At 44.2% G+C, this 26631-nt stretch overlaps 1 protein-coding gene across 2 annotated transcripts; it reads left to right on the forward strand.

The window, feature by feature from the left end:
* The first annotated feature begins 12 nt into the window (after window positions 1-12).
* Window positions 13-25226, forward strand: SNAP47 (synaptosome associated protein 47). Of its 2 annotated transcripts, none has more exons than XM_073002782.2 (5): window positions 13-127; window positions 7089-7635; window positions 10460-10947; window positions 16248-16384; window positions 19896-25226. In XM_073002782.2, exons 2-5 carry the CDS (start codon window positions 7139-7141, stop codon window positions 20040-20042), a joined length of 1269 nt encoding a protein of 422 aa, XP_072858883.1. In that variant the 5' UTR covers window positions 13-127; window positions 7089-7138; the 3' UTR covers window positions 20043-25226. The 2 variants fall into 2 exon arrangements, with proteins under 2 accessions (XP_072858883.1, XP_020660617.2); XM_020804958.3 differs by lacking the exon at window positions 13-127 and adding an exon at window positions 886-4831.
* Window positions 25227-26631: the final 1405 nt, after the last annotated feature.

The following is a 26631-nucleotide window of genomic DNA, read 5'->3' on the forward strand; positions in this document are numbered from 1 at the left end:
CGCACTGCGGCGGCGCGAGGCGAGAAAGGGGGCGAGCGAGCGAGCGTCGCCTGAGGGAGTTCGGCGGTTGAAGCGGTCCTTAGGCATCTCTTCCCCCCCCCCCCACATGGTCGGCGCGTCTTCCCCGGTGAGCAGGCGCTTCTTCCTGGGGGAGACGCTTCGCAGGGGAGCCCCCTCCTTGTCGTGAGGGGTGGGGCCAAGCCAGGCTCCTCCCCCTCTCGGTTTCCCTTTCGTCGTTTGAGGGCGGTGGGGAGGAAGGGGGGGAGTTACGGAGAGCTGGGGGGGTTGGGGGGGGAAAGGTGTTTAGGCCCCCTCATGCTTTTCTGTGGGGTGGGGTCCATGTGTAGGCAAGCCCCCTCTTCTCCCCCCGCCCGAAGAGGTGTGGATGGGGGGGTCAGCAACTGTCAGCCCCAGGGCCCTGCCCAAGGAATGGCTTTCCCTTGCCCCACGATCTTGGGGGGGGGAAGAGCTCATCCGGGGGGGGTTCTCTAAGGGGTTCATCCTGACCTGCACTAAGGTGGAGCCTGGGCCTTAGGGACGGAGCGGCCCTTGTGGAGAGGGGCCAGCCTCCTCAGCACCTCCTCCCTTTGCTTGAAAGAGAAGCCCCCCCCCCCAAGAAGAATCTGTAATCAAAGCTGGAAGGGACCCTCTGGATCCTCAAGTCGGGCCCCTGCCAGGGAGCCCCAGTGGGGGAATCGAACTCCCAACCTTGAGCTGTTCAGCAGTTCAAAATGCCCTGAGGGTTGGTGGCGAGTCTGTTGGAAACGAGGGGAAGTAAGAGCAAAACTGGAAGGGGGGGGCCTAACTTGGCAATTTGGCTGCAGAAGGGTCCCCAGGTATGAGCCCCCCCCCCCCCCCAGGACAGGCTTGCCAAAGATCCTAGAGAGCTAAGGCCTCTAGAAAGGCTTTCCAGTCCCTGTTGATCGAGATGGATCTGATTTAAAGGAAACTGATTTAAATAGCAATTTAAATTTTAAAAATCAGATTTTTTTTCACAATTTAAATGAAAATTGATTATAAAAATAAAATTGTGGTTTAAATCAATTTGTTTTAAAAAAAACAAAACACATATCCCTTACCATGACTGTAAATTCCCAGAGTGGTGTCGTGGATGAAGTGAATGTGAAGGTGTGGAGAATAAGAGTGTGCCGTCCGCAGAAGTAAAAGTGGAAAAAGAGGATGAAATAAAGAGTCAACGAGATAGTGGCGAAAGTAAAGAAGAAAAGGGAAAGGAAACAGAAGAGAAAGAGGGGGAGGTGAAGATAGAGGTGTGTTTGGCAGACGAAGAGTGGGAGGAGTCTGAAGTGACAGTTGAAGGGGGGTATAAGAACGAGGAGGGGGTGGTGTGGTTCAGTTCAGTGGTGGAGGCTTATGAGAGGAAGAAGAGGGAGGACAGACAGAGAGCTTTTGAAAGGGTCCGCTACCAGGGGTTGTTAAGAGATTTTCCCCATCTAAAGGAAGGTGGCTTATTGCCCGATCCACCTACTGTAACTGAGACTTTCCTGCGCAAATTAGTCAAAGAGTGGAATGTGATTGTGGCGCCTAGAGAGCTGGAGATTCAGCGTGAACGTGCCTGGATGACAGCTGAGGAGCACGAAGGTCCCGACGAGAGAGGATGGTACCGACACAAGTGCTGTGGGACCATTTGTGCCATGAGGAGTCTCCCTCCTCCTCAGAAGGAGCCGTGGGGATCTTGTGGGATCCGCCGCCTGTAACTCCCTGGGAGTTTGACCAAAGTTTAAATGTTATTGAAAATGGCCTGTTGCCAAGTTTGAAACCGTTGAACCCGTTTAAAGATGTGCAGGTGGGAGAGGAGATGAATAAAAGTTCCAATGTTAATGTTATACAGACTCAGTCTGACTTATTTTCCGCCGAAAACAAGGGGCTGCCTGAAGGAAAGGACCAACTTTCTTGCAGTGAAAGATTATGACTCGAACAGGGTTCGAATCCCCACGGCTATAAAAACTGACTGTTAGAGAAGAACTCGTAAAACCATGCCTTAAATATCTCACTTACCTTGAAACACCTATTAGGGTCACTACAAGTCGGTTCCAATTTGATAGGACAGAACACATACACTGTGACTGTAAATGGTGGCTGTGTTTCTGACTTCTGTAGGAAGGCAGAGGGTGCAATGGTGGATGTGAGAAAAAAGGATCTTTATTCTTTTTATATAATACCTTTGTTAGACTAATTTGTAAGGCACACATGTTTTTGTTCAGAGTTTTAAGATCTTCTCATGCAAAAACTCTTGGAGGAAGTAGGCCACAGTTCGTAATAACTTATGTGTTGGTTTTTAAGCCACAAGACTGTTTTTGCTGTTTTTCTGATACATATTCAGATGTTGAATTAAAATGAGTTACAGCTCCTGCTTTTTGTCACCTTTTGATTGTGTTGTTTGCGATTTTTCTAGATACTTATTTATGCATGTGTATGTTGACCCACTGATTGTGTATACAGTCTTCTTTTGTACAGTCAGTGTAGTGGGTTCTGATCCACCACAGTTTTTGCTGCAGTCTGTATTTCTTTTGTTATTTATGCCCAAGGATAGTTGCTGGTCAGAGGATATTGAAAGGTTCTGAAGGCCCCACCCACCTCTCCCTCTTAGGTAAAGGTAAAGGTTCCCCTTGACAATTTTTATCCAGTTGTGTTCGACTCTAGGGGGCGGTGCTCATCCCCGTTTCCAAGCCATAGAGCCAGCTTTTGTCCGAAGACGATCTTCCGTGGTCACATGGCCAGTGCGACTTAGACACGGAACACTGTTTTACTTTCCCACCGAGGTGGTCCCTATTTATCTACTCGTATTTGCATGCTTTCGAACCGCTAGGTTGGCGGGAGCTGGGACAAGCGACGGTCGCTCCCTCCGTTGCGTGGATTCGATCTTACGCCTGCTGGTCTTCTGAACCTGCAGCACAGGCTTCTGCAGTTTAGCCCATAGCACCACCACGTCCCTCTCCCTCTTACTCCCCTCTTATTTTGTCACTTTGGGTGTCTGGGTGTTAAGGTGGACTTTGATGAACAGGACGCTGCCAAAATTTTGTGGACAATATGAGGTTTTGTGGCTTTGTTCTCAGTGAACTTGTTTTATTGCCATTTTGAAATCGCTCCTCTAATGCAGCTGGTATTAACATTTCCTGCATGTCTTCTTGGGGATGATTTCAGGGAAAGAATCGGGTTGGTCTGTTTCAGAGTAAACAAGAAAGTGCTGTGAAATTCTTTGAAAACTTCTACACCTCTTAATCTTTATGGGCCTCAAAGACTCACAGAGCTGTGGCAGGCCTGTCCCAAAAAAAGCATTGATGATACACATTTCATGATGATCATCTTAGAAATGCAGAGCTGGAAGGCATTGTCGATAATAGCATTCTTTTGATAATACGATGCTTTGTTTTTGTGGGGAATCTACAATGTTTATTTCATGGATTGTTTTGAAATTGGAAGAAGTATGAAAATTGTATTTTTTGTATCAGAAGAACAGTGCAACATACATTCCAGGAAGAAAATAAGTGGGGTGTTATCATGAGTTGTTCACCCATGTACTGTGTGTATATTCTGGGAATTCTTAACACTCTGTGATGTATTTATGTGTGGTTTAATTTTGCAGCTCACGTATTTACTTCTTTACAAGCAGAAGAGTTCCAAAGCTTTGCAAAGAGCAAGATAAATAATGCCGTTTTTGAGAAATGTGTTTTGCTTGTTGGAAATGGAAATAAAATGATAATAAGAATTACTGAAGTGCACTGTGCATTGTACTTCGTAGTAGTTATATGAATTATTTAAGGGGATTCATTACTGATAACAGAGGAAGATGAAAGCAAAAATAGTTTTACTTTAGGCTTGGATAATCCCCAGTTCAAAAGGCTTCTCCACCCATCCTATTAGTTATTATTACTGTGTCTTACCTTTGGTATAGAGGGTAGTATATCTGCCAACATCATTTGTTGAGCTCACAAGTGGAAAGCGGCTCTTGTCTTCATTTCCTGTTAGTGAGCCTCCCAGGAAAGCTTGCTTGATAAGTGTATGAGGAGAACATAAGACTAGGTGTACCTTTGGTCTTACCTGGTGGGATTTGTGTTGCTCTCTTCTTAAACTTAAAAAGCATTCATGCCAAGGCACTAGCGATGGAGTTTCTCTGTGCTTTCTTTCTGTTGCTGCTTTGGCTTTTGAAAACAGGGACAATGTTTAGGCAAAAAATTTTTAGAGAAGCCCAGGTATCAAACCATGCTTCCCCCCTATAGCAAACATGCAAACAGTGTGGGTGACAGGAGGAGAAACCTCTAGCTATTTCCCCCTGATGGGTCCTTCTAACTGAGCGATCTGTTTAGTCTGATCTCAGTGTCCTCTGATATGCGGGGTCAGGGCGTTTTGGGCTCCTCATCTAGTGAGATCATCACATGTTGTGATGTGATACTTAATTTACTAGCGTGGTCTGCATGTGATGTTTATTTGGCCACAGTACCATAATATGATGAGAAAATGAGTAGTCAGATAGTTAATATGTGGCTCACAGGTTGAAGATGAATCATAATCCCAGGCTTCATAACATCGAAAATTTTGCTGTTAATTTCCTTCTGTTGTGGACAGGCTGGCAAGTATCTGCTCATTTTAAGAATCCTTTTTTCTGTAGTTTTTAATCTCAGGTTGGTGGGAGTGTTTGTACATTACGTCTTCTCTCTCTTTTTAACATTTGTGGTTTTAACAGAGATAGTTTGGGCAATTTTTATGTTTCTCTGAAAATGAGAAATGCCTCAGTTATATTATAAATCAACAACCACGGAAATGGCAACCATCAGGAAATCGTTTGCAGGTCCCGAATCCACTATCAGACAAGGTAAATTGGGAAAAATCATAGCTCTTGTGAAAATAAAATACACCTTGCAAAGTGCTAGTGGCATAGAAAAACCGTAGCATGCAAAGCAGCTGCTAACTTGTAAAAAGTCGGGTTGTTTTTTTCTTGAGTTGCGTGAACTTGTGTATATCCAGTTACTTGAACCCATATTTTTTCCTATTGTGGATGACTATAAATTGAATGTATTAACTGACTTCACTGGTCAAATTTGTGCTCTAGGTTAAATCTGGAGAGGTGTCAAGTTTGGCCTGTTACTCTTGCAATGGCCCTTTTTATACCCATGAGTGATCCCTTCATCTTGCACTGCTCCTGTGATCTTTCTTTACTTTACTTTAATTAGATTTATACCCCGCTCCTCTAGACCAGGTCTACTCTGTGTCTGAGCCAGATTGTGATGCTTGTATTGTTGCCACTTGAGCAGCTTTGCTGTGCACATTATTAGGCGAAGAGTGTTGTGCTTTTTGACAGCAGATTTTTTTTTCCTCCAGGAAACAAGCAGCAATTACTGTAAACCTTTCCATTTAAGTACCTGGAATTGTCTATTTATTGTCTGTGCACAAGGTTGTTGATGCTGTATTGTTTACTGAGGCAGAAAGTTAAATAGATCTATTTGATTGATTGAGGGGACACTGCCTATTAAACCGGGAGGAGGTCTTTCACTGTTCATTCTTTTAAGTGCATATACATCAAATGCTCCCAACATATTGTCTGTTGGGAGTCAAACACTCACTGATTGCAGATCTAAGAGTTGCTTCCTTTATGCTTTAAGTGTGGGGAGGACTCCATGCTTCCCAGTAATGATGCATGCGCAGCGGGTTGATTGGCTGCTGCAGCAGTCTTTTCAATCGACAGATGATGAAATGTCATGGTAGCCTTTACTGCCAAAGATGAAATTGAAGCACAGAATCTCTAGCTCTGAGCTATGATGAGGGCAAATTAGTCACATTTTATTTGAATTTTTTTTATATTGGCAATTCAATTTTTGTTTATTAGGGTGATAAATCAAGTGAGTATCATTTTAACATTGCAATCCCTAGAAGGGTCAGTGGGATCTAATAGTTTTAAAACTGTAATTGAGCATTCAAATGTTTTTCTCACATTGGTGAATCAGATTGTCTGTATGACGGACTTTATCTTGCAAATTGCTATATTGATTAATACAGTTTTAAAAACTTAGTTTCAATTTTGATTTTGTTTGGGTATGACATGTTAATCATACCGACATGTAGCTGTTTGTAATGATTCATCAAAGGACTTGTAATAGAATAATATTCTGAGCATAATGATCCAGTGTCTGGCAACAGGCTGTAATCTTGAGGTTGTTGATAAGCCTAGCCAATTGTTTTCATGTCACAGATTTAATGCTGTAATTGTGTCAACAGCCTCAGTCGCAAGTTGGTTGACTATACATCTTCTATGCGTACTGGAGGGCTTTCTCTTTCTCTCTTTTTGTCATAATACTAGAACACCAGGTTATATGGTGAAATTGAGTGGCAGGACACTTGTCCCACAAAAGAATGGGTTCTTTCCAATAGGAAAAAAAAACTGGCTGCTGTAACATATAATCATGACCGGCTTAGATTTTCTTGTGGAGGAGATTAGATGGGTTTGTGGACAAGGAATGCCTCTGAGATGGTAGCTGAAAGGCAAGCTGTGGTAAAAATTGTTGCTGCTGAACTCAAGGTGCTGGAGGATGGGCCCCCGAAGGTACAGGTGGGGATGGATTCTGTGATGCTGCGTTTTTTGGCATCCCAGATACATTTCAATGATTGTTCGGCAAAATGGGATTATCCCTTTCATTTAGGCAGAGGGTTTTTATGCCACCCCTCGTACTTCACCTTTGCCACAGATGGCAAATAGGTAGCTGTCCAAGTCTTATTGAACAACATCTCCCATCATCCCGGATCATTGGTTTTACTGAGGAATGCTGATGGAAGTTGCAGTCTACCATCATCTGGAGGGTTGTGGGTTCTTCTCCCTGGCTTAGGCTTTTGAGCAAGGATCGGCAACTTCCAAGGGGCTGTATTTTGTTCTCCCTTGTACCTCAGAGAGCCCTCCACCCAAAATAAACCTTGAAAAGAGTTTTCTCAGAATTACAAGACAGGCCCCTACATGGAGTAATGATTTGCCTCATGGGGTAATGATTTGCACTGTGCACGTTGCCGCAATTGTAAAGAAGATTTCCAGAAATGTCTTAACTTTGAATCATTCACTACATCACTTGTTTACTTTTTTTAAGCTGTTGATTGCTTCATTTGCGTGGAGGAAGAAGAAGCAAGGAGGAAGGTGATGAATGAGGATATTCGAATCCATACGTGGCCCTGTTCCTATTACATCAACCAAGAGAAACGATGGATTTCTGGCAAACTCTCGCTGACTCCCGTTTCGGTCAGATTTACAGCTGACAAGTCTGGAGAGCTGGTGGCCAGCTTCCATCTTTCCTGCATCAGTGAGATCAAGAAGGAATCTTCCCACTTCATCTTCAGTTCCCTCACTATTTTGGAGAATAACACGAAACACTGGTTCAGCTCCCTTCAGCCCAACCGCAATGTGGTCTTCAATGTCCTGGAACACTTTTGGAGGGAGCAGCTGCTCTCTGCTCAGGGGGCTGGAGCCCAAGCCGCCTGTCCCCAGACAGCCAAAGGGAAAGAGCTAACCGGTTTGCTCACAGGCTCTCAGAAACGCCTAGAAGACACCGCAAAAGTGCTTGACCACCAAGGCGAACAGTTTGACAACATCATGAAGGGCCTGAACAAGATTGAATCCGAGATGGACGTAGCAGACAGGTAGGGGAATATATAACTGCTAGTGATCAGTTCAGCAGTTCATACCGGTTCGTTTATTGGCTAAACCGGTGTTCGGTGCTTCAAAGCTTTGCTGAGTGCCCACTCGGGGCTTTGCCGAACGCCTGCTCCGCCAATAAATTTTAGACAAAAGTATCATCTTATACACGGGAAAACACAGTAAGCAGCACACGTTGCTCATTTTTAAACACCGGCTTCTGAAGGAAGTTCAGTGGCAAGCCAACATCTCATCTAATGCAGATGACACCATCTGGATGGGGCCAGTTCCTGAAAAGCTTGTTTATGTTATTTATTTATTTAATGTAAAATAGTTTTACCCCATTTTTCTCCTTAAAAAGGACCCGAGCCAGTCTACCTCATTACAAGACAGTATTTAAAAGCTTAAAACAGTAAGTATTCAAATAGTGAAAAGACTCAAAACAAATGCCACACTAAAAATGGTCAACAAATCAACACCCAAAAACGGATGCAAAGCCCTCCCATTTAAAAATGTCTCCCAGACACTGAGACAGTTTTCTCCATGAGGTGATAGTTGACTGATGTTTCTTTCATTGCTTATTCCACCAGCAGGTCACTGTGGGCCTTGGGGAGGTACGTGGCAAGATCCGTAGGTGGAGGGTATCCTTGGGAACGGTTCCTACATTAGCAAAAGTGAGACTTGCAGGCGCTTCTTTACAGGGACAGAAATCCACTGTTCATAGGTGGAAGTTTAACAGTGGCTTTTTTTGCAGTGTAGAACTTCGTGGAAAGCAGCAGCTACTGAATGACTTGGCTTTCTGTCCTTCTGGATTCTTTTCTAATCCTCTTGCCTCAGTGAGCTTTTCATAATTGGCTTTTGAAGTAGGAACGACTGGAACTTTCTGTCAAACGGAAGTCAGATACGTTTTAGAGGGAACCCGCCTTTGTTTCCTTGTATACTTGAACAACCACCAAGCTTCTGATCAGTTAATGTTGTTATGATTTGAGGTGAAGTGCGGTCTGCAAATTAATTGAGGTTCTTCAGGATCCAGAATGCACTCTGCGCTTTTCACCTTGTTTGGCTAGCTTCTTGCTTCAGAATAGTTGTCTTAATCTCTGATTTCTGGGATGTGATATATATACTGTATTTCTCCATTTATGAGATATCCCCATGTATAAGATCCCCCCCCCCCTTTCTAACCCCAAATTAAGAAAACTTAGCTTTAAGTATTCAGCCTTTGGGCTCAGAACACTCTGACATTACGAGTCCTTATTAAATCTGAGCCTACAGGCTCCACCTTCAATGAAGTGTGTTTCAGTTGGTTTGTATAGCATCATCTGACATCAGTTACGTAAGGCTTGTGATTGGAGGAAGCCTATTTGCAGAGGCCAGAGGCAAGGTATGGGCCGGTTTGTTCTCTCATCAGCTTTCTTCCGTCTATAAGACAACCCTCAATTTTTAGTGTAATGATTTTAGACAAAAGTATAGTCTTATGCATGGAAAAATAGTAAGTATGGCTCTAGACAGATGGTTCCTAGCCTTGCTCCAACCTTTTGTAAAGTGAGAATACTGAGGTCCTGTAAGTTGCTGGTAACAGGCCTTCCCGATCTCAGTTGGTGGAGTATTCATATTGCCATGTAACAGTCATCAGCATCCTGATTTATCATAGCGAAGGTATTCCCGGTAAGTTGTTCATGAAAAACGTTTAGTCCTGAAAATCCTTGCCCAAGGTTGTAGAGCAGTTTGTGATGGAAAGGGAGAGAGGTGCGGGAACAAATATAGGGAGATAGAGCTGAATTGAAGAAAGCCCAGAAAGAGGCAAGTAAAAACTGGAACGGTGACAGAAAACCTGTGAGTGATGGGACAATTGCTCCTTAAGTTCCGTTGATTCAAATAGACATATTCTAACTATAACTTAATATACTAAAATATATTAGGAAAAATCCAAAGAAACAAAGCAAAACAGACAAAAACATGAGGCACCTTAAAGACTGATTATATATTTTTTAAATCTTTATTTATTTATTTATTTGATTTGATTTGATTTGATTTGGTTTGATTTGATTTGATTTGTATCGATTTGTATCCCGCCCATCTGGTCTGGTCGACCACTGAATGGTCAACCAATGAAAACATTGTATGAAAGAAAAGAACAACCGACAGAACAATGAACAAATAAATAAAATATAATAATTATACACAAACAAAATTGAAACAAAGTTCTCTTCCCGCCCCCCCCCCAAAAAAATCCGGGACCAATAGAGGACTAGACCTTTTCCTTTATTTCAAGGATTCCCATTTCCCTTCCAAAATGGTAACGTTTCTTGCGATGGAGCTCTTCCCTTCCCCTCTATTAATGCATAATCAGTAAAATCTCCCCAAATTTCTACAAAAGCATGCCTTTTAAGCACTCCTTTTTAAAACTTTAATATCGCATGTTAATCTGTCATTGATAGCTATATTCCATACCTCTGTATATCATTCACTTAATTGAAAATTATGCTTTATTTTCTAATAATTGACTATGTTTAATCTAGCAGCTGTGACTAAACTAGAAATTAATTCTGTAGTTGCCCAGTTATATTCTACCTTATTAAATATTGATAGAAGTGCTATTTTAGGACATACTTCTACATTTTGTTTGGTTATTTCTCTTATTTCTTCAAATACCATTTGCCAAAATTTCATCACACTGTTGCATTCCCACCCCATATGAAAATATGTGCCGGTTTTCTGGCATCCTCTCCAGCACTATAGCTCTTCCAGGATAATCAGTGCTGCGGTACATGTGAATACAGAGGGATAGGTTTCTATGTTTTCAACCTCCTATGTGTCTCTTCCTGACAGGTTATTATCCGAATTGGAATCTCCCTCCTGGTGGCCATTTAGTGGCAGACTGATGAAAGGACCCTTAGAAGGGGCAAAGCCAAAGGAAGCTCCCACAGCTTCTGATCCTGGAAGTAAAGATGGTGTAATAATACAAATCCCAGTTATTATCACCGAAAGGGCAGACTCTAACGTCAAGCCGGGCAAACTTACTCTCTTGGCTTCTGGCCTGGAGATAGTTGACGCCAATTCTCAGCTCCTTCATCGATTTGACAAGAAGGATGTTGACGATGTCAAAGTTCATACACCATATGAAATCAGTGTCCGGCAGAGGTTCATCGGCAAGCCAGACATCGCCTATCGGTTGCTGTCTGCAAAGATGCCAGAGGTGATCCCTGTCTTAGAGATGCAGTTCAGCAAGAAAATACAGTTCCTGGAGGAGGCTTTCGGGTTTGTTCAGTCAAAGAAGACCCATCAGGAAGAAGCTGGCACGTCCATCTGGCAAGCAGGTAACAGTCTGAAAGAGGATGGTCACCAAGCGCACATATAAGCAATATCTTCTAATCAAACATCTTATAATTATTTGAATGTGTTAGGGTGGAGAGTTACTCAAGAACAATAATATTGGGCATTTACACAACAAAGAACAGAGAGCTTCAGAGGCACTTTGTCCATTATCCCTTTGACAGTCCTGCAGGGTAGCTCTCTATCATACAGTACCTTTTACCACATGAATGTGTGGTGGTTCTTGATTTGTGAAGGTTGCATCCTAACTTGTCCTATCTCTTATGAATAACTTTTGTCTGGCAGTTCCCCTCCTTACTGACAAAGTTTGCAGATGTTAGTGAAAGGACCACTGTGAAATTACTACCACAGTCTTGGGGAGATAAGTGTTCTGTTTTCATATTCTGCCTGGTTGAGATTTCTGATCCTTTTAAATTCCCATATCCCAGTGAGAAATGAAATGTGTGTGTGTTCAAAGCCAGCAGATGCACCCATGACTTTCTTTTCTTATACTGCTATCCACATGTCTTCTGGCAGGTATCTGAATTTTCACCATATTATGTTTGTAATCTGTGGTTTGTTTATAGGTCCTTTTTTCACTTAGTGGTCAATAGCATCTATCTGTGTCTTAGCCATCTTGCCTTTCTGTGGTCCTGTGCCCTGTAATTCTTCCAGTTAGCTAGTTTTGTGTCTTTTTTTGACACAACTCCCATAGTTTCTTTCCCCCAAAATGTGTGGAAATTCTCAGTTTTGATGTTGCTAGTACCTGTTATGCATATTAAGTACCTTAGTTTGAGTGATTAAGCACAATGGAATGTTACTGCTTCAGGCCCTAGACGTTTTTGTATCTGGAGCCCACCTTTGGTTACCTGTGACCAGTCTTTTAAGGCAGTCAGGCAGGTACTCCCTTTGCACATACTGTGTTAAAAAGGGGATTTTCTAGCACATTAAACTCTACAATGCAGCCACAAGCCTGTCTATTAAGAATCTGTGTTCTGTTGTGCCTTATGCTAAAATTAGATTTCAGCAGGAATTAAAATGTTCTGTTGTTGATCAGTCGCTGAAGTCCGGTGCTTGGAAAAGCTTGTTAATTTTTAAGGAAATAACTGCTAGACACCTGGCGCTAAAATGTCAGCGTTAGGAACTCGGAGGAAAAACAACCTGCTGGTTCGAAGCACTGAGTTGCATCCTGGCAAACTGGCGTTCATTTCCTGATGTGACAACGGCTGCTTATGTAAAAAGCTTTTTGCCCTTCTGGGTCCAACTCCGTCCGCGTGGCTGCACTGCGCTTGAACATTTGGGTCGGTGAGTTGAAGAGGTGGCCACCCTGCCTTTCCTCACCACTCCCTCTGGTGTTTTTATGGTTAGGTAGGAAACATCAATAGTAGAAAGCAAGAGGTGATGGAAATTTTGACATTTGCAAGTTCTGCTAAAAGCGTCTCCCGTCCTTGTTCTTCTACTCTGGATGTCCACTTGCCACTGACATTGCTTTGCCACTAGATGGCAATCAACCACCATGCTTTATCGGCCAGTCTTCTGTCCTCCTGGCTCTTTCCATAGAACCATAGAATAACTGAGTTGAAAGGGGCCTATAGAAGGCCATTGAATCCACCCCCCTGCTCAATGCAGGAATGCAAATCAAAGCAGATCTGACAGTTGCCTCCAGTGTTGGAGCGCGCACCACCTCCCCCTGAGATTATTGGTTCCATTGTCGTACTACTCTTAACAGTTAAGACGTTTTTCCTGATATTCAGCTGGCTTCCTGTAGCTTGAGTCCATTGCTACATGTCCTGCACTCTGGGATGATTGAGAACAGATCCTGCTTCTACTTCTGTAGGACTTCCTTTCAGATCTTTGAAAAGTGCTATCCTGTCTCCCCTCTGTGTTCTTTTCTCAAGGCTAAACATGCCCAGTTCTTTCAGGGCTTGGTTTCCAGCTTCCTGATCATCCTTGTTCGGGATCATTTTCATAAACAGGATAGGGCAGGGATGAGATAGTTATCATAGACTTTCTATACCAAGTAATGCATAGGTATTTTTTGTCTCTTCTGGAATAGTAAATTCAGCTCAAATAGCAAATAGCTTCCTAATAGAAGGTCACCTTGTCAAAGCATCTTAGTAATCAAAAGCAATTTGTTTACCTATGAAAAATGAGAGGGACATAATTTTAGATAAGAATATGCTGTCACTTACTCTTCGTAATATATTAAGTCCATTGTCGTAAATCTTTAAAAACATTGGCGTGCTTTTCTTTACCCCCAGTCTGCTAAACTGTGTGTGTGTTTACACACACACACACACAGAGAGAGAGAGAGAGAGAGAGAGAGAGAGATCTCCCCCCCACCCCAAACTGTCTTTCTGGCCATCTTCCGAGCACTTGATGCAAAACCAAAATTGTTGGTTGTGCTTCAAGTTATGGTGCCTCTTTTTGCAGTGTGCAACCCAGGTGGCAAGAAGGATATTTGTTCTTCACATTCTCCCCCCCCCCCCAAACTTCTGATCTTGGCCTTTCCCTTCCTAATGACTTGGAAAGCTATCACCGCAAAGCCAGTGTATCCGTTCCACCGCTCTTGCTCAATACCAGCTCTATGGACTGGGAAGCAATGCCTAGAGGTCGTTGCCATTCCCACCTGGAACTAACCTGGGTTCTTTCCTATAGAAACACAGGCACCTCTGTTATAACAGCTTGGACCCCTGCTTGATCTAGCCCGCTATTGTCAAGTGTCAACGCTGGCCAGCCATGGTTTTTCTGGCAGGAATGTTCCTTCCCTTCCCTGGAGATTCTGGGCACAGAATCCTGATTCATCAGCATGCTAAACATATGATCGGTCACAGAGTGACACCCCCTCCACTATGTGCTTTGCCCCTGAGTTACAGTATTTTTTCTTATTGCTGCTGCTGCAGTATAAATCTTGGAAAAGTTTGCTGCAGAGACTAGTGGGAGAATACAAGTTATCAATCAATCAATCCTTTAATTAATTAATTAAATAATTTGATTTATATACCGCCCATCTAGAACAAGTCTACTCTGGGCGGTTTACATATAACATAAAAATTAAAATCCAGATTGATCACAGACTCCAAGATGGGAAAGAAAGAAAAGAAGAAAAAGAAGAAAGGGGGGGGGGAGAAGAAAAGGGTAGATAATACATAAAGTACATAAAGATCAGGTGAACAAGCAAGCAAGCAGGGGTCTGTCTGAGAGCGTGTGATCTTCAAGAGGCCGTATCCTGAGCTGGGTTTTTCACTGTTCAAAGACCTCCTTCTGCCTTCGCCTTCAGGGTTATCTAATTCACTTTTTTAAAAAAATCTCCAAGGCAGAATTCATTAAAATAGGCTTGGTTTTTGCAAATGCTAATGGGATGAAGGTGATGGACACCATTGATCTGGGCCGTTAATTTAACTTCCCACCTCTCTCTATTACACCCCAACCTTCCTGAATGAGCGCGGCAAGAGTGTAATACCTCATTCATCCTCTTCCATGTGGGGCTTTGAGACAAACCCGTTTGGCTGCTGTTGGTGCTTGTGACTGATTTCTCCCTGTCAGAAACATGTGTGCCATATGGGCCTCTTCCAGTTTTAGGGGTGCATGTCAAGTGTTTGTGTATCATTTTTTGAAAAGGATAATGTGTGAAATGTCTGCTCACGCAATGGACGGGGTTGCACGTGACGACACTCCAGAGCGTAATGCCCTGTTCTACCTAGCAAGGGCTGCCAGAACTGTCTAGGGATGCTTTTGGAATCCCCCCCCCCAATACACACACAATTGTGCAAGCTCTCCCATACTTGCACAAATAGATTGTGGCCCGTGTGTTACTGTGGAAGTGCCACATCGTAGGACTTCTCCTTGTGGTTCAGTTGTCAGGTAGAAGCCCGTGATTTCAGACAAAGTTGAATTTATGATGGCATGAATGGTCCTCTTGTAGCCAAGCTGCCTGGCTCCCAGCTCAGGAGCTAACTTTGTGATAACCAAGTAATTCCAAGGGATTAAGAGTTTGCAGTAATTACTCCTGTGGGGATTTAGAGGCTTGTATTTTTAGCTTTAGCTTTTGTGTCTGCCTTTTACATTAAGTAACACAATCCAGAGCAGGGGAGCAGGCCCTGTCACAGGGCCAGACATTTTGGCATGGGTCCTTCGAAACCCAGAGCGAGCTTCGGCTTCCAACCTCCTTTCTGGCCCAATGCCCCACAGCTGTTGTAGTGGCGGGGAGCCCTGTGGGGCAGTGACCGCTTCCTCTGAAATGTGCTGTTTCCCCCTACCCCATCCACCCGTCCAGTGGGGACCACAGGCAGGGCAGGGCAGGGAAGGTGCTCGAAGCATTTAAAGAACGGGCTGGGCCCGGTGCTAAGCATCCAAGGCAATCTATATCTCAAATAATGGCCTGTAATTGCCACTCTTAGCTGGTGTCAGATACTGCCATTGGAGCCGGGGCTTTAAATAAACCACAGGTGTCTTGCGGTTTCAGGAGTCCCCATTCCCCCCCCCGGCGCATGATCCCGTGTTGATTTGCTCCGGGTGTCCCAGGATCATCCGGTTTGTGTTTCTGTTGGGAGGTTGGCTGACAAACAGCATTTGCAGGTGGTTTCGGGGGGGGGGGGGTTTGCAGCCTGTTGGATGTGTTTAATCAGCACGGAGGGCGAGCAGAGAAGGGGCAGCCACCCTGATTGCTTATAGACATGCAAGGCAGCCTTCCAAATTAGCCTGGCGGGGAAAACTCAGAGCTGCACAGGCTGTCAAAAAGGTAGGCCCCCCTTTCTAAACCCAAACAGGGTTTAGAAACATGGGCAGGCGAGAGGGAAAAGGGGCTCTTCTAGCCGAGTTGTTCCCTTCTTCCTGTTTCCCTGCCATAGAAATGGCCACTCCACTCTTTCCCACTAGGAAGAAAGCCTTGTCCACATTCAACATGAGGTTGAGAATGTGAACAGTTGCTGGGAAGCCACGGACGAGAACCACGGCATCAGGGGAGCTAGCAGAGTCTTCCCAGCAATACAGCCCTGAAAACAGCAGCCCTGTGTTTTGATGGCTCACCCCCCTCCTTTGCCATAACAAACAACACGGTGTACTTGGGATGCTGTCAGACCCACACATCTTGTCCTGCTCACCTTCCAACTGTCTGAATCTGTCGCTCGGAGCAGGGCGGAGAACCGTGCAGTAGAACGATGACCAGGATGCTGAGTTGAGTGCCGGGCCCCTTATTGCGGGGGGCGCAAGGGCCACTCGGCACAGTTCCAGCAAGCTCTTGTTCTCACTGTTGCATGTAGGGACATGCTTTGGATTCCAACCCCTTTTCTCTTTCTTCTTGCAGCAACCGGACTGATAGGAAGCATGGTGCGCCCTGGATCGATGCTGCCCTCCGATCAGGAAGCAGGAAGTAGTCGGCAGTCCCAGCTCCAGAAGCAAGAGCAGCTTGTTTCCGAGACTGAGACTCAGGAGCTCAGACAAGTAGGTCCAGGACAGCTCAGGCCCAAGCTAGGGTGGGCAACTGATGGAGCCTAATCTGTGAGGTGCTCCTTCACACAGAAATCTTGCCTCTTTCTGGTCCTGCTTCCCATGTAGCACCTTTACTCTTCCTTCTATGTAAAGCATTGCATTGACATCTCTGGGCTTGATTTAAGTATCTTTTCCTGCCTTACTGCCCAGATGGAAAGCAGATAGTTCTAACAGGAGCAGACTGTAGGTCGTAACAAACCCAGGTCTGTGCAAAGGCCATTGTTTCAAATGAAAGAACTGTGTCAGCTGCATCTAGACATTCGGCTTATTTGAGCTAAAGTGAATGCTAGCTCACAACTTCCATGTGTGTTCATGCTGCTGTTCCCGGCGTATTATCTGCCTGGCATTTCATGCATCTTGACCACAGCTCCTAACAGGCCAGCCCCCAACCTTTCACACATTCACTCCCTTCCTTCCAACCCACAACAGCATCTCCTGTCCCAAGAACACATGTGAATTGGATGGTGTTTGTTTGTTTTTTAACAGCCTCCCTTACTGTACCACAGATGCAGCCTGGGTGTGAAGTTTGCTACTTACTGTGTAACACAGATTCTAATTTATTTCATATATTTTTACCCCGCATTTCTCCCTAAAAGGACCCAAGGTGGGGTGAAAACATAGGCCTTCCATTAGTTGCTTCAGTTGTCACTGCTATCTTTGGAGCTGTTAAGGAAATTATGCCTTTTACAACTCCATAATTGCAGAATTTATATTTTTAAAGGGAAAATAATCCCCTCCTTCTACAGGAACAAGGTTCACAAGAGCCCAGTGGCCACATTTCAGCTCTTGATTCTTGATTTTACATCTAAGTAGCTCTTAGCTGCTTGTCAAGTTGGCAGGCAGATGTTATGATTTTTTTTTCTGGAGAATATTAAATTTATGCAAGTTACAAATATTTTTTTCAAGGGAGACAGAATGTCTTTTTAGAAGATTTGTCGTCAGTGATCTTTCTGTTGACGAGACCTGATAACTGTAGTGAAATTGCAGGATATCAAGCATTAAAAACAGTGAGTTAATAAGCTAACATCCTGCTTGTTAGATCTGGAGCTTGGTTTGGGTGTTTGAGCCTGACTCTACCAGACACCACATTTTGATGGAAAACCCAGTTATTTTGGGATGGTCTTGGTAGCCTTCTGTTAGCTCATCCAACAGAATGACAAACCCAGTTGCTGGTTTTCTACCAATTACCCAGACCTGACATGATGTCAGCAGTGACAGTAGGAGGAGACGGGATAATATTAGCTTAAGGGTTGTGGTTGAAGAAAAGGGGAGAGAGAGCTTGTTCAGTAGATTTGGTTTGACAAAACAGATCTAGTGTGTTCTTATTTCTGCTCGTTTTTCTCCCAACCAACTTCTGCAGACCACCTTCCTTCTCCTGTAATGTGAGCCTTTCCGATTCCCTCTTGGCCATATTAATACAGATTCCTTCTGCTCTGTTTTCTTCAACCACTAGTTGGAACACAACCTGTTAGTCGTCATCATCATAGAACTGCAGAGCTGGAAGGGAACCCGTGGATTGTTGAGTCCAACCTCTGGCTCTGCAGCCAGAGACCTCAACCCTTGAGCTAGCCAGCAGTTCTTAATGTAGTGTAGACGTGGTACCAGAGGCAGCTAGGTAACGAGAACGGTAGTGGTGGGTAATAGGGAACCACACTACCCAAGCTGAAGAACAAAGGTCTTAAAATCAGGGTTTGGGAGGCCATTTCATTTGATAAAACGTATGATTTCTCCATTTTATCTTCTCCAGTCTTCAGCAATAGATACAGATCATGCCCTGAAAGGACTTGCTTTTCCCAGAGGTGTGCGAAGGGATTTAGATTCTGGAGAGATGAAGCTACAGCCCTAAGCGGGCATGCTTACAAAGAAGGGAGCCCATAGAACACGGTGGAGCGTGCACCTGAATAAACATGCATTTAGGACCACACTGGGGAGACCTGGTTTGAACCTGCGTTGTGCTGTTTGGGAGCTAAATGGGGACACCTGGAAGATCAACTCAATTAGCCGCTTTGGATAACAGAGATCCTTTGGGCAATGGTAAATGATCAAATTTTGAACAGCCACCTGCCTGGTGCATGTTATCATGTCATTCAGGAAAAGGAGGATTTCAGTTTTGAATTCCTATCCCTCAATTCTCTGTCCAAATTAGAGCTTGGCAGACAAGACACTGGGCCTTTTAGCAAGCTGGCAGAGGCCAAGCATCAGTGACTAGACATCTTGTCATCGTTTTGCTCCACCAAAATAGCCATCCCTCTTTCTCCTCCTTCCTGCCAAAAGTTTGGCCCGACCTCACAGGCCCGGTTGGGTTTCCAAGTGACAGTTCAGCCCTTCATTTATCGCTGTTGCTGCCTGTGCCTCAGTGTCCCTTACGCTGCAGATAGTAAGACCAAGGAGTCTGATGTTTTGATGAAGAAGACTCCGCTCTTCTACACACATCTGTAGAAGTAGGCCCTCTCCACTTAGAGCAAGGCCTGGCTCTGAATAAACATGCCTAGGATGGCACAGTGAGTAAGTCCAGAAGTTTTCTGTCCTGATCAGCATACGTGTTAGTCATGCCTGCAGTAAAAGCAGCGGTGTGATTTCCTGTGTGCACAAGTGTGTATGTGCCTACATGCACAAAAATATGTTTAGAAACTGGTTGTAGTTTGTGTAAGCCACAGATGTGAGGGTAGTGTTTCTCTCCCTCCCCCCAATAATCCAAAGCACAGAGCTTTCACCCCAAGGTCTACATCTCCTTGATAACTTTCATGGAGTGGCTCCGCATAATGCCAAGTAAAATATCTTAGTCTTAAGGTGCCAGAAGAGGTTTTTGCTGCTGCCTGCGAACATACTCGTTGCCTGGAAATATCCTTCCTGGTAACTGATGAGGGGTTTAGAGGGTGCCAGCAAGTGGGACTAAAGCCATTGACTTGCCTACATACACCCTCATCCGGCCATACTAACCCTTGCATTCCCATTCATAATGCACCCATCTGTTTATGCACCTGTCCACCCGTACTCCCAAGAAAGAGTTTTTTCACGTATCCAGAACATTTCTGGCAAGTTGATTATTTCAAAGAGTGGAGAACAATTTTTGAGGGCTTAGTGGCAAGCCTGGTGTAGGTCAGCGTTGGTGCCCTCCAACCATCTCTTCTCCCTTCTCCCCTCTCCTGTTTTTTCCTCCCTCCTCTCCTCCGCTCTCTTCTCCTCTCCTTTTTTATTCTCCGTAAAGAATCTGGAGGGTTGACGGCTCTCTCTCTCTCTCTCTCTCTCTCTCTCTCTCTCTCTCTCTCTCTCTCTCTCTCTCTCTCTCTCTCTCTCTGTGTGTGTGTGTGTGTGTGTGTGTGTGTGTGTGTGTGTGTGAGAGAGAGAGAGAGAGAGAGAGAGAGAGAGAATGTGAATGCATGGAAGGCAGCGTTTGTGCTGAACAGCTGGTAAGAATTTACTTGGTGTGGTTCGGGATAAGTTCTTGTCTTTTTCCCAACAGATCCTGCGGAGGCTCAAGAGCCTAGCCTTGGAAACAGAGACAGAACTGGAGAGGCAGGATGAAGTCTTAGATGTCATCACCTCTTCCGCGGATCGAGCCACCATGAACATTGACAAGCAGAACCGGAGAATGAAGAAACTGACCTAGTGTCCCGCAGGTCCCAGCCATGCCGGTGGAGGTGGCTGGTGCGTCGTCAAGCCGTCGGATCTCATTTGACATTCGGGGTGTCGAGCTTTTAAGGAAGCTCGCGTTAGTGAGGAGAAAAGACAGAACATTAGAGGTGATTTGGAAAAGGTTTTGCTCAGTCCCAGGAGCACACAGTCGTAACTGTTAGAACAATGAGTGTTTGCTGTCGACCTGGGCAGCCGTTTGACTTCTTGCAGATCTGGGAAGGCCGTGTTGCCTTCTCTCAGCTGCCTTTTGAGGAAACGAAAGAAGGGAAATGTCGAAAATGCAGTGGTGCACAAGAGAGAGCTCTGACGTGCTCATGGAAACAAAGGCCAAACATGACTTGCACATTTCTCTTTTAATTGACCTGCCGTGTGATTGACCTGTCAATAGTTTTAGTAGCACTTTCCGTCTCTTCACTTCTTCAGCCATAAAGGGAATGTTTGCCATGTTTTTGCCTTAAGAGCATGCAATGAGGGAATTACGAGAAACCGGTGCGGTCCTCGCACCATAGGGGGAAGCCCTTCTGGTCTGGTGTTTGCTTCCCACTGGGATTGTTCGGATACGTCTGGAAGCTGTAGAGCCCGGGGGAAGAAATATTTCCTTGGACTTCAGCTCCAGCGTGGCCAGGGAGTAGGCGGGTTGAGGCATCCTAGGAGTTACTGCCAAAAAAACCTTGGGAAATGATTCTTGCTGATTTTTTAGCTGCCTCCTTTTTCACTCCTCTGTCTCTGAACAGAGAGTCCCTGTTCAAGCTGCTCATGACTGATGGCCGTTGTGGCAAACCGTCATCAGCTGCCCATTGTCCTAGTCCCTTTTTCATGCCTTCCTAAGGTAAGGCCAGTCTCCTGCCAACTGGAACAACCTTTCCTGGCTACAACCTGAAAGTAAAACGTCTCTTGTGTTTCCGAATCCTTTTCTAAGGGGACGGATCAGTTAAGGGCGAGACTCTTGGAGAAGCTAGTTTTATAAAGGAATAACTATAAGTGATGCTTGAAATTCTTTGCTCTTCTGTTAAATTAGGGTTAGGGTGCACGTCTACTCAACTAGGTAGGCTTTATCTGATAGCTTTCTTGTACACATTTCCCCCGCAACCTTGTTTAAGAGTTAGTTTTAGGTGTTATGTAATATAGCATATAGGAAGAATCCAGGTTTTGGCTTTTTTTGTGGTCCCCGTGATCATGTTAAGCACAGCAGTTCAGTGCCGTTGTTCTGTATTTATCTGATGTGGCAGAAAGCCATGTTGAAACAGAGATCTTTCTTTGAGCCCTTAAAAGTTGCAAGTGTAGAATGGTTAGCTCTGAAAACACTGGATGTAATGAAACAAATGGGAACCTAGGAGAAAAAGTATATCTACTTTCCTTTTCTGTCTTTATTGTGCGAGTTCTTTGGTCACAAATTCCGCCATCATATTTATTTATTTATTTATTTGATTTAGATACCGCCCATCTGGCAGGCAGGGACAATCTGGGCGGTTTACAGTAGATAAAACAGCATATAAGCTTGTTTCTCTTTGTATATGCTGTGCTCACCCTGTAATATACTTCCAAACAATGATGGAGGCCCACTGCTTCCATCCCTATTTCTGCAGCCAAAGCTTTACTCATTGGTATCTCTAGGTCCTCGCCTTCCTTTTCTGGCACATTTTGGAATCTGAGCATCTTCAGTGCTCTCTCCATCTCTAGCATTATTAATTGGTCGTCATTTTGTTTTTGATTCTTCTGTACTGCCTGTAGTATTTCTTCAGTTTGGCTCACTCTAGCATCTGAACCTCTTCACTTTGGTTTCTGATATCTTAGTTTTCCTCTCTTTCATCTGATCCGCTATTTGGCTGAGACATTCATTTACTTGTTGAAATCCTGTTGTTGATACATTTTGCATGGTAGCCTGCCATTCTTTGTCTGCTCCTTGAGCCACTAATTTTCCCAGGCTTTGTGACTGGGCAGGAGAGGTTCCAGGCGTTTGGGACTTTGATTTTTGGAGGCCATTTCATCTTTTCAGTAACATTATCTCAATCTTCTTTTGCTACCTCTGAATAGAGGTTGGGTGAATTATACTATAGCCTTCACCAATTTATCCAAACCTCAAAGATAACCCTTGCTCTTTCAGAGATTTCCCCTATTTAACCAACAAACAAAGCCCATAACCAACACAACTGAAGAAAAAAGGAAAAGGGAAGAATACTGGCATTTTGAATGCTTTGCCATGGATTTGAAATTTATTTATTTATTTTATTTATTATTTGATTTCTACCCCGCCCATCTAGGCAGAGTCTACTCAGGGTGGCTTACAAGCAGTTATAAAACATCATTAAAAATAGTCATAATAAAACAATCACATAATTAAATCAACAAATTTAGAAGTTCAAGATGGTGAAAAAGGAAAACTCAAGAGAAAAAAAATCAAGTGTTGACTGGAGGGAAGGCCTGCAATACAATACAATACAAAAATATGTTCCAGAATTGATAAACAAAGATCTTTCTCTCTCTCTCTCTCTCCCTCCCCCTCTCCCTCTCTCTCTCTCAAAAAATGAGTCAAGCCTATCCAGAAGAATTTATTTCCATCTCTGTAGGAAAACACTTTCTTCTCTTCTTCCATCATCTTCTCAGCTGTCTGAAACTGCTCTGGAGGGTTTTCCCAGACCTCCAGAAAATATCCTGAGAGTGTGCGGGGGGCCCACAGGATAGCAGGGGCACAAATCCTTCTTGGTCCTGTCTTGCAGACATGCAAGCAGGCATATCTGCTTTCAAGTCCATGAAACAGAACTGGAATCACTAACATGGAATACAGTGATCCATAGGGGATCACTAATAGCGATGCATGAGCCAGCTCTCGCAGTGGCCTCTGATCATAGGGCTAAGTTATAAACCTGTCCGTCCCCTAATATACCAGAATCTTTATCATTTGAGTCATGCATTTTATTCCCCAGGACATTGCTGGTTCGTGCTCATTTCTACCCAGGACAATTTGTGGTTATGCATCGATTAGTTTGGTGTGCCATTCAAGTACTTCATTGGTGCTTTGCTTTTGTCTTAATGAGCGAAAAGTCTGCAAGACTCTTTAGCTTTGAGTGTCTTAACCTTCGGTTCACAAGGGACATTTGCCTTATAATTATGGGCAAGGCTTCCTTAGGACCGAGACCCCTGGCACAGGCCCTTTTCTCCTGTGACCTCAGTATCTGTGTTGTTGATAGAAGTTAGGCAATTCGGAGGACCCGCCTGGAGTTCTGCTGGTCACCGATACTGATGTGGAAGTGTTCTGTGTATTTGATGGCATGGTTGCCAATGAGGTTGTACAAGCACCATCATCTGCCAGACGGCGCCTGGTGTCACAGGCAGAGGATAGGCAAGAAATCTGTCAGAGCGGTAAAGAATAGACCAGCTCACTCTTGCTTGTCTCATCTTGGGATGTTGACCTGCATTCGTATGTTGTTCTCGTCTGAAGCTCGGTCACCTTGGATGGAAATTGCTGAAATAGTGATGTGTAGAATTCCTCTGAGGTCCGCTGGGCCTGTTCCATGGCTTAGCAGTTGTGGTACATGGAAACGTTTGGAACGGTATGGGAGCAGTGCAGAAACGGATGGCATCTGCCAAACGCTCTCTGCTAGTCCAGTTAAAAATAGCTCTTTTTTAATGGGTGTGTTCAGGAGGTGGAAACCATTGTTTACAATGAGCTGTTCATAAACAATCAAGATTCAAACAGACAAAATTCCTAGCACCATCTCTCTCTTTTTTCTTGTCACAGCCTTCACTTTCCGTGATATTCTTGGTCATCGGGGAAAAAATACAGTGATCCGGGAGCCAGAGCTGGTCTCTGTGATGCCAATAATGCAGCGTACACTTGCCACTCTTCCCCCTGCTGAAATGGCTTAGTGTTTGTAGAAGGAGGGGGGAAATACAGCAGGACCCCCTGCCTGCGGGATCAGTATCCTCTGATTCATTTATCCACTGCCTGAAATTACTTAAAAAACCTCAGAAATACAGTGGTGCCTCGCATTGCGACGTTAATTCGTTCTAGCGAAATCACTGTTGAATGAAAACGTTGCAATGCGAAGTAAAAAAGCCCATAGAAACGCATTAAAACACGATTAATGCGTTCCTGTGGGCTTAAAACTCACAATTCAGCGAAGATCCTCCATAGTGCGGCCATTTCTGGTGCCTCTTAAGCGAGGAATCCATCCCAGAAAACAGTGGGCGGCCATGTTTTTTCCCGGCGGCCATTTTGAAATCGCCGATCAGCTGTGCGAAAATGGTCGCTTTGCGATGATCAGTTCTCGAAGCAGGGAACCGATAATTGCAAAGCGAAAATACCCCATAGGGAACATTGCAAAGCGATCGCAAAATGTTTGTCGCAAAGCGATTTTGTTGCTAAACGGAGCGATGCCTATGCGAGGCACCACTGTATGTGTTTATATGGGTTTCCAGGGTGTATTTACCAGAAATGGCCTCTAGAGGGAGTAAGAGAACATGCAATGCATAGTGTTCGATACTTCCACGTTTTTCCTTATATGCAGGGGGGCTGTCTTGGAATCTAAACCCCCCCCCAAGATACTGGTGGTCATTCTGTACCAAATACCATATTGCAGGAAATTAAATGGAAACATCAACAAATTGATGCCTGTTTGAGGGATTTATTTTAAGGAAAGGAAGGCAGGACCGTTTCCTATTGAAAAGATTCACCAGCATTTTGCAGTGGTAGAAGTGAAGGTTGTATTTAGGCAGTCAGTTGGTGTTCATCGATACCAAGGCAGGCTTCCCCCCCCCCTCGACAAAGTCCAATAATGAAATGAAATACCAAACCATAGAAGTGACAGCTCATTTATCTCCAAGATTTTACAGAAACCTGATTTATACTAATATAGTACACTAAGTGCAGAAACTATGAGTATACAATGCCATTTGCACTTTTTTAAATGTCTGACTTTATTTATTTTTTTAAAAGGTCTTTATTTTATTTATTTATTTAGCAACCCTATGTATTTCTTTTTTAAATTAATGCGAGTGATCTGATTTCATCTAACATTTTTTAAAAAGATGGTTTTGTGGAGCGTCCCTGACTAGAATATTTGGAAAGTTCCAAAGTTTGAAGAACGAGATCAAGTTACTCCATTGTAACATGTTTCTTTTCTGTTAATAAAGCGATGATGAGATATTTCAGAACAAATGCTTTGTGTTTTCTTAAGAGAAATGCCCGTTGGTGTTGGAGAACTGCGTTAGCTGCTGTATGAAAGAAGGTAAAATAGTACTAGCCTGGTGCTCCCTTATCAGTGCATGCAGGGCTTTTCCTAACTGTCACCTCCATGAAGGTAGAACCTAATTCTGCCACAAAGGAAAAAAAAGGCACATTTGAGATGAATTTATTCACCTATGTCAAATTTATCGAGATTTTTTTTTCATTCATTTTTGGAATCTTTAAAAGATTGAAAGAACAAAAAAAAAAAGCAAGTTGCTCATCCAAAGGGTGGCAAAAGTGGACTTTCAAGCGCAACATGAAGAGCTGTGAGTAAATTATTGGATCTGCATGAACAAAGTTTCAGCTCCCCACCTGTTCTCTGGTCCCCATGGTTTGCAAAATCGCAATACATTACGCAGAGTTTTGCAGCGTTTTTACACACGATAAGGTTCCATTTTTCTCTTCACAATCCACACGCACCCCCTTTTAAGTGCATCGAAATTCACACATCAGGGATGACACGCTTGGGAAGCTGTCATGGGGCAAAGAAACCAAGAAGCGGCTTGTTTTGGTAGGATAGAAGGTGCCAATAGCACCCATGATAAGAGACACGATTTAAACCTTCCTCCTTTACATGTTGAGGGTTAGGCCACAAGGGGAAAAGAAACATCCCAATTTCTGTGTCGTTGCCATGTCCCTGGAACGCAAACAAGAGTACAGGGACATGTGGCGAATCAGAAAATGGAAGGGGTGCCTTTAGAGTGGCTCATGGCATGTGGTGAGGAGAGAATATTTCCTTGATCCAGTCATCTCCGTTACGGCCCATTGAAACCCAGACCTTCCCTCGAACCCTTCTCGCCTTCCTTTGTGGTGTTCCTGACACGTCTTGTGGCCATGCAGATCCTTCCCGACTGTCTTGGGATGCAGGCTTTCTCCTTTCCTCCCTCGTGTTGGATTTGGCCGGAGCGGCAGACCCTGTGGTCAGCGTGGCCCGGTTGCTCCTGGTAAAGCCAACGATGTGGAGATGGTCTAGATCGGATAGTTGGAAACATGGGTCGGGAAGGGAGAATTTATTGCTTAGCGTGGTGTTCCTGAAGTGCATCATCTCCTTGTGTCTTTAAAACCTCTTCTCTTCCGCTGGGGGCTTTCCAACCCACAGAAGCTGTTTCCTTCCTCTATATTGTCCTTCGCCGCAATCGGTCCTGAAATGTTTCTCTCTCTCTTCAGCAAAGCCACCACTATTTATATCATCTTTCCTCCCATCTCCCCCTGGTTCAGGGAAACCAGTGCATTTCTGGGGAGGTGCTCTGGCTCACAGCATACATTTATGTTTTGCCTGTTTAGGTTCAATCTGTAGAATCTCTTTTAAAAAAGAGCACATATGTTCACCACCTAA

Source organism: Pogona vitticeps, chromosome 6 (assembly GCF_051106095.1).
Source record: "Pogona vitticeps strain Pit_001003342236 chromosome 6, PviZW2.1, whole genome shotgun sequence".
Taxonomy (NCBI): domain Eukaryota; kingdom Metazoa; phylum Chordata; class Lepidosauria; order Squamata; family Agamidae; genus Pogona; species Pogona vitticeps.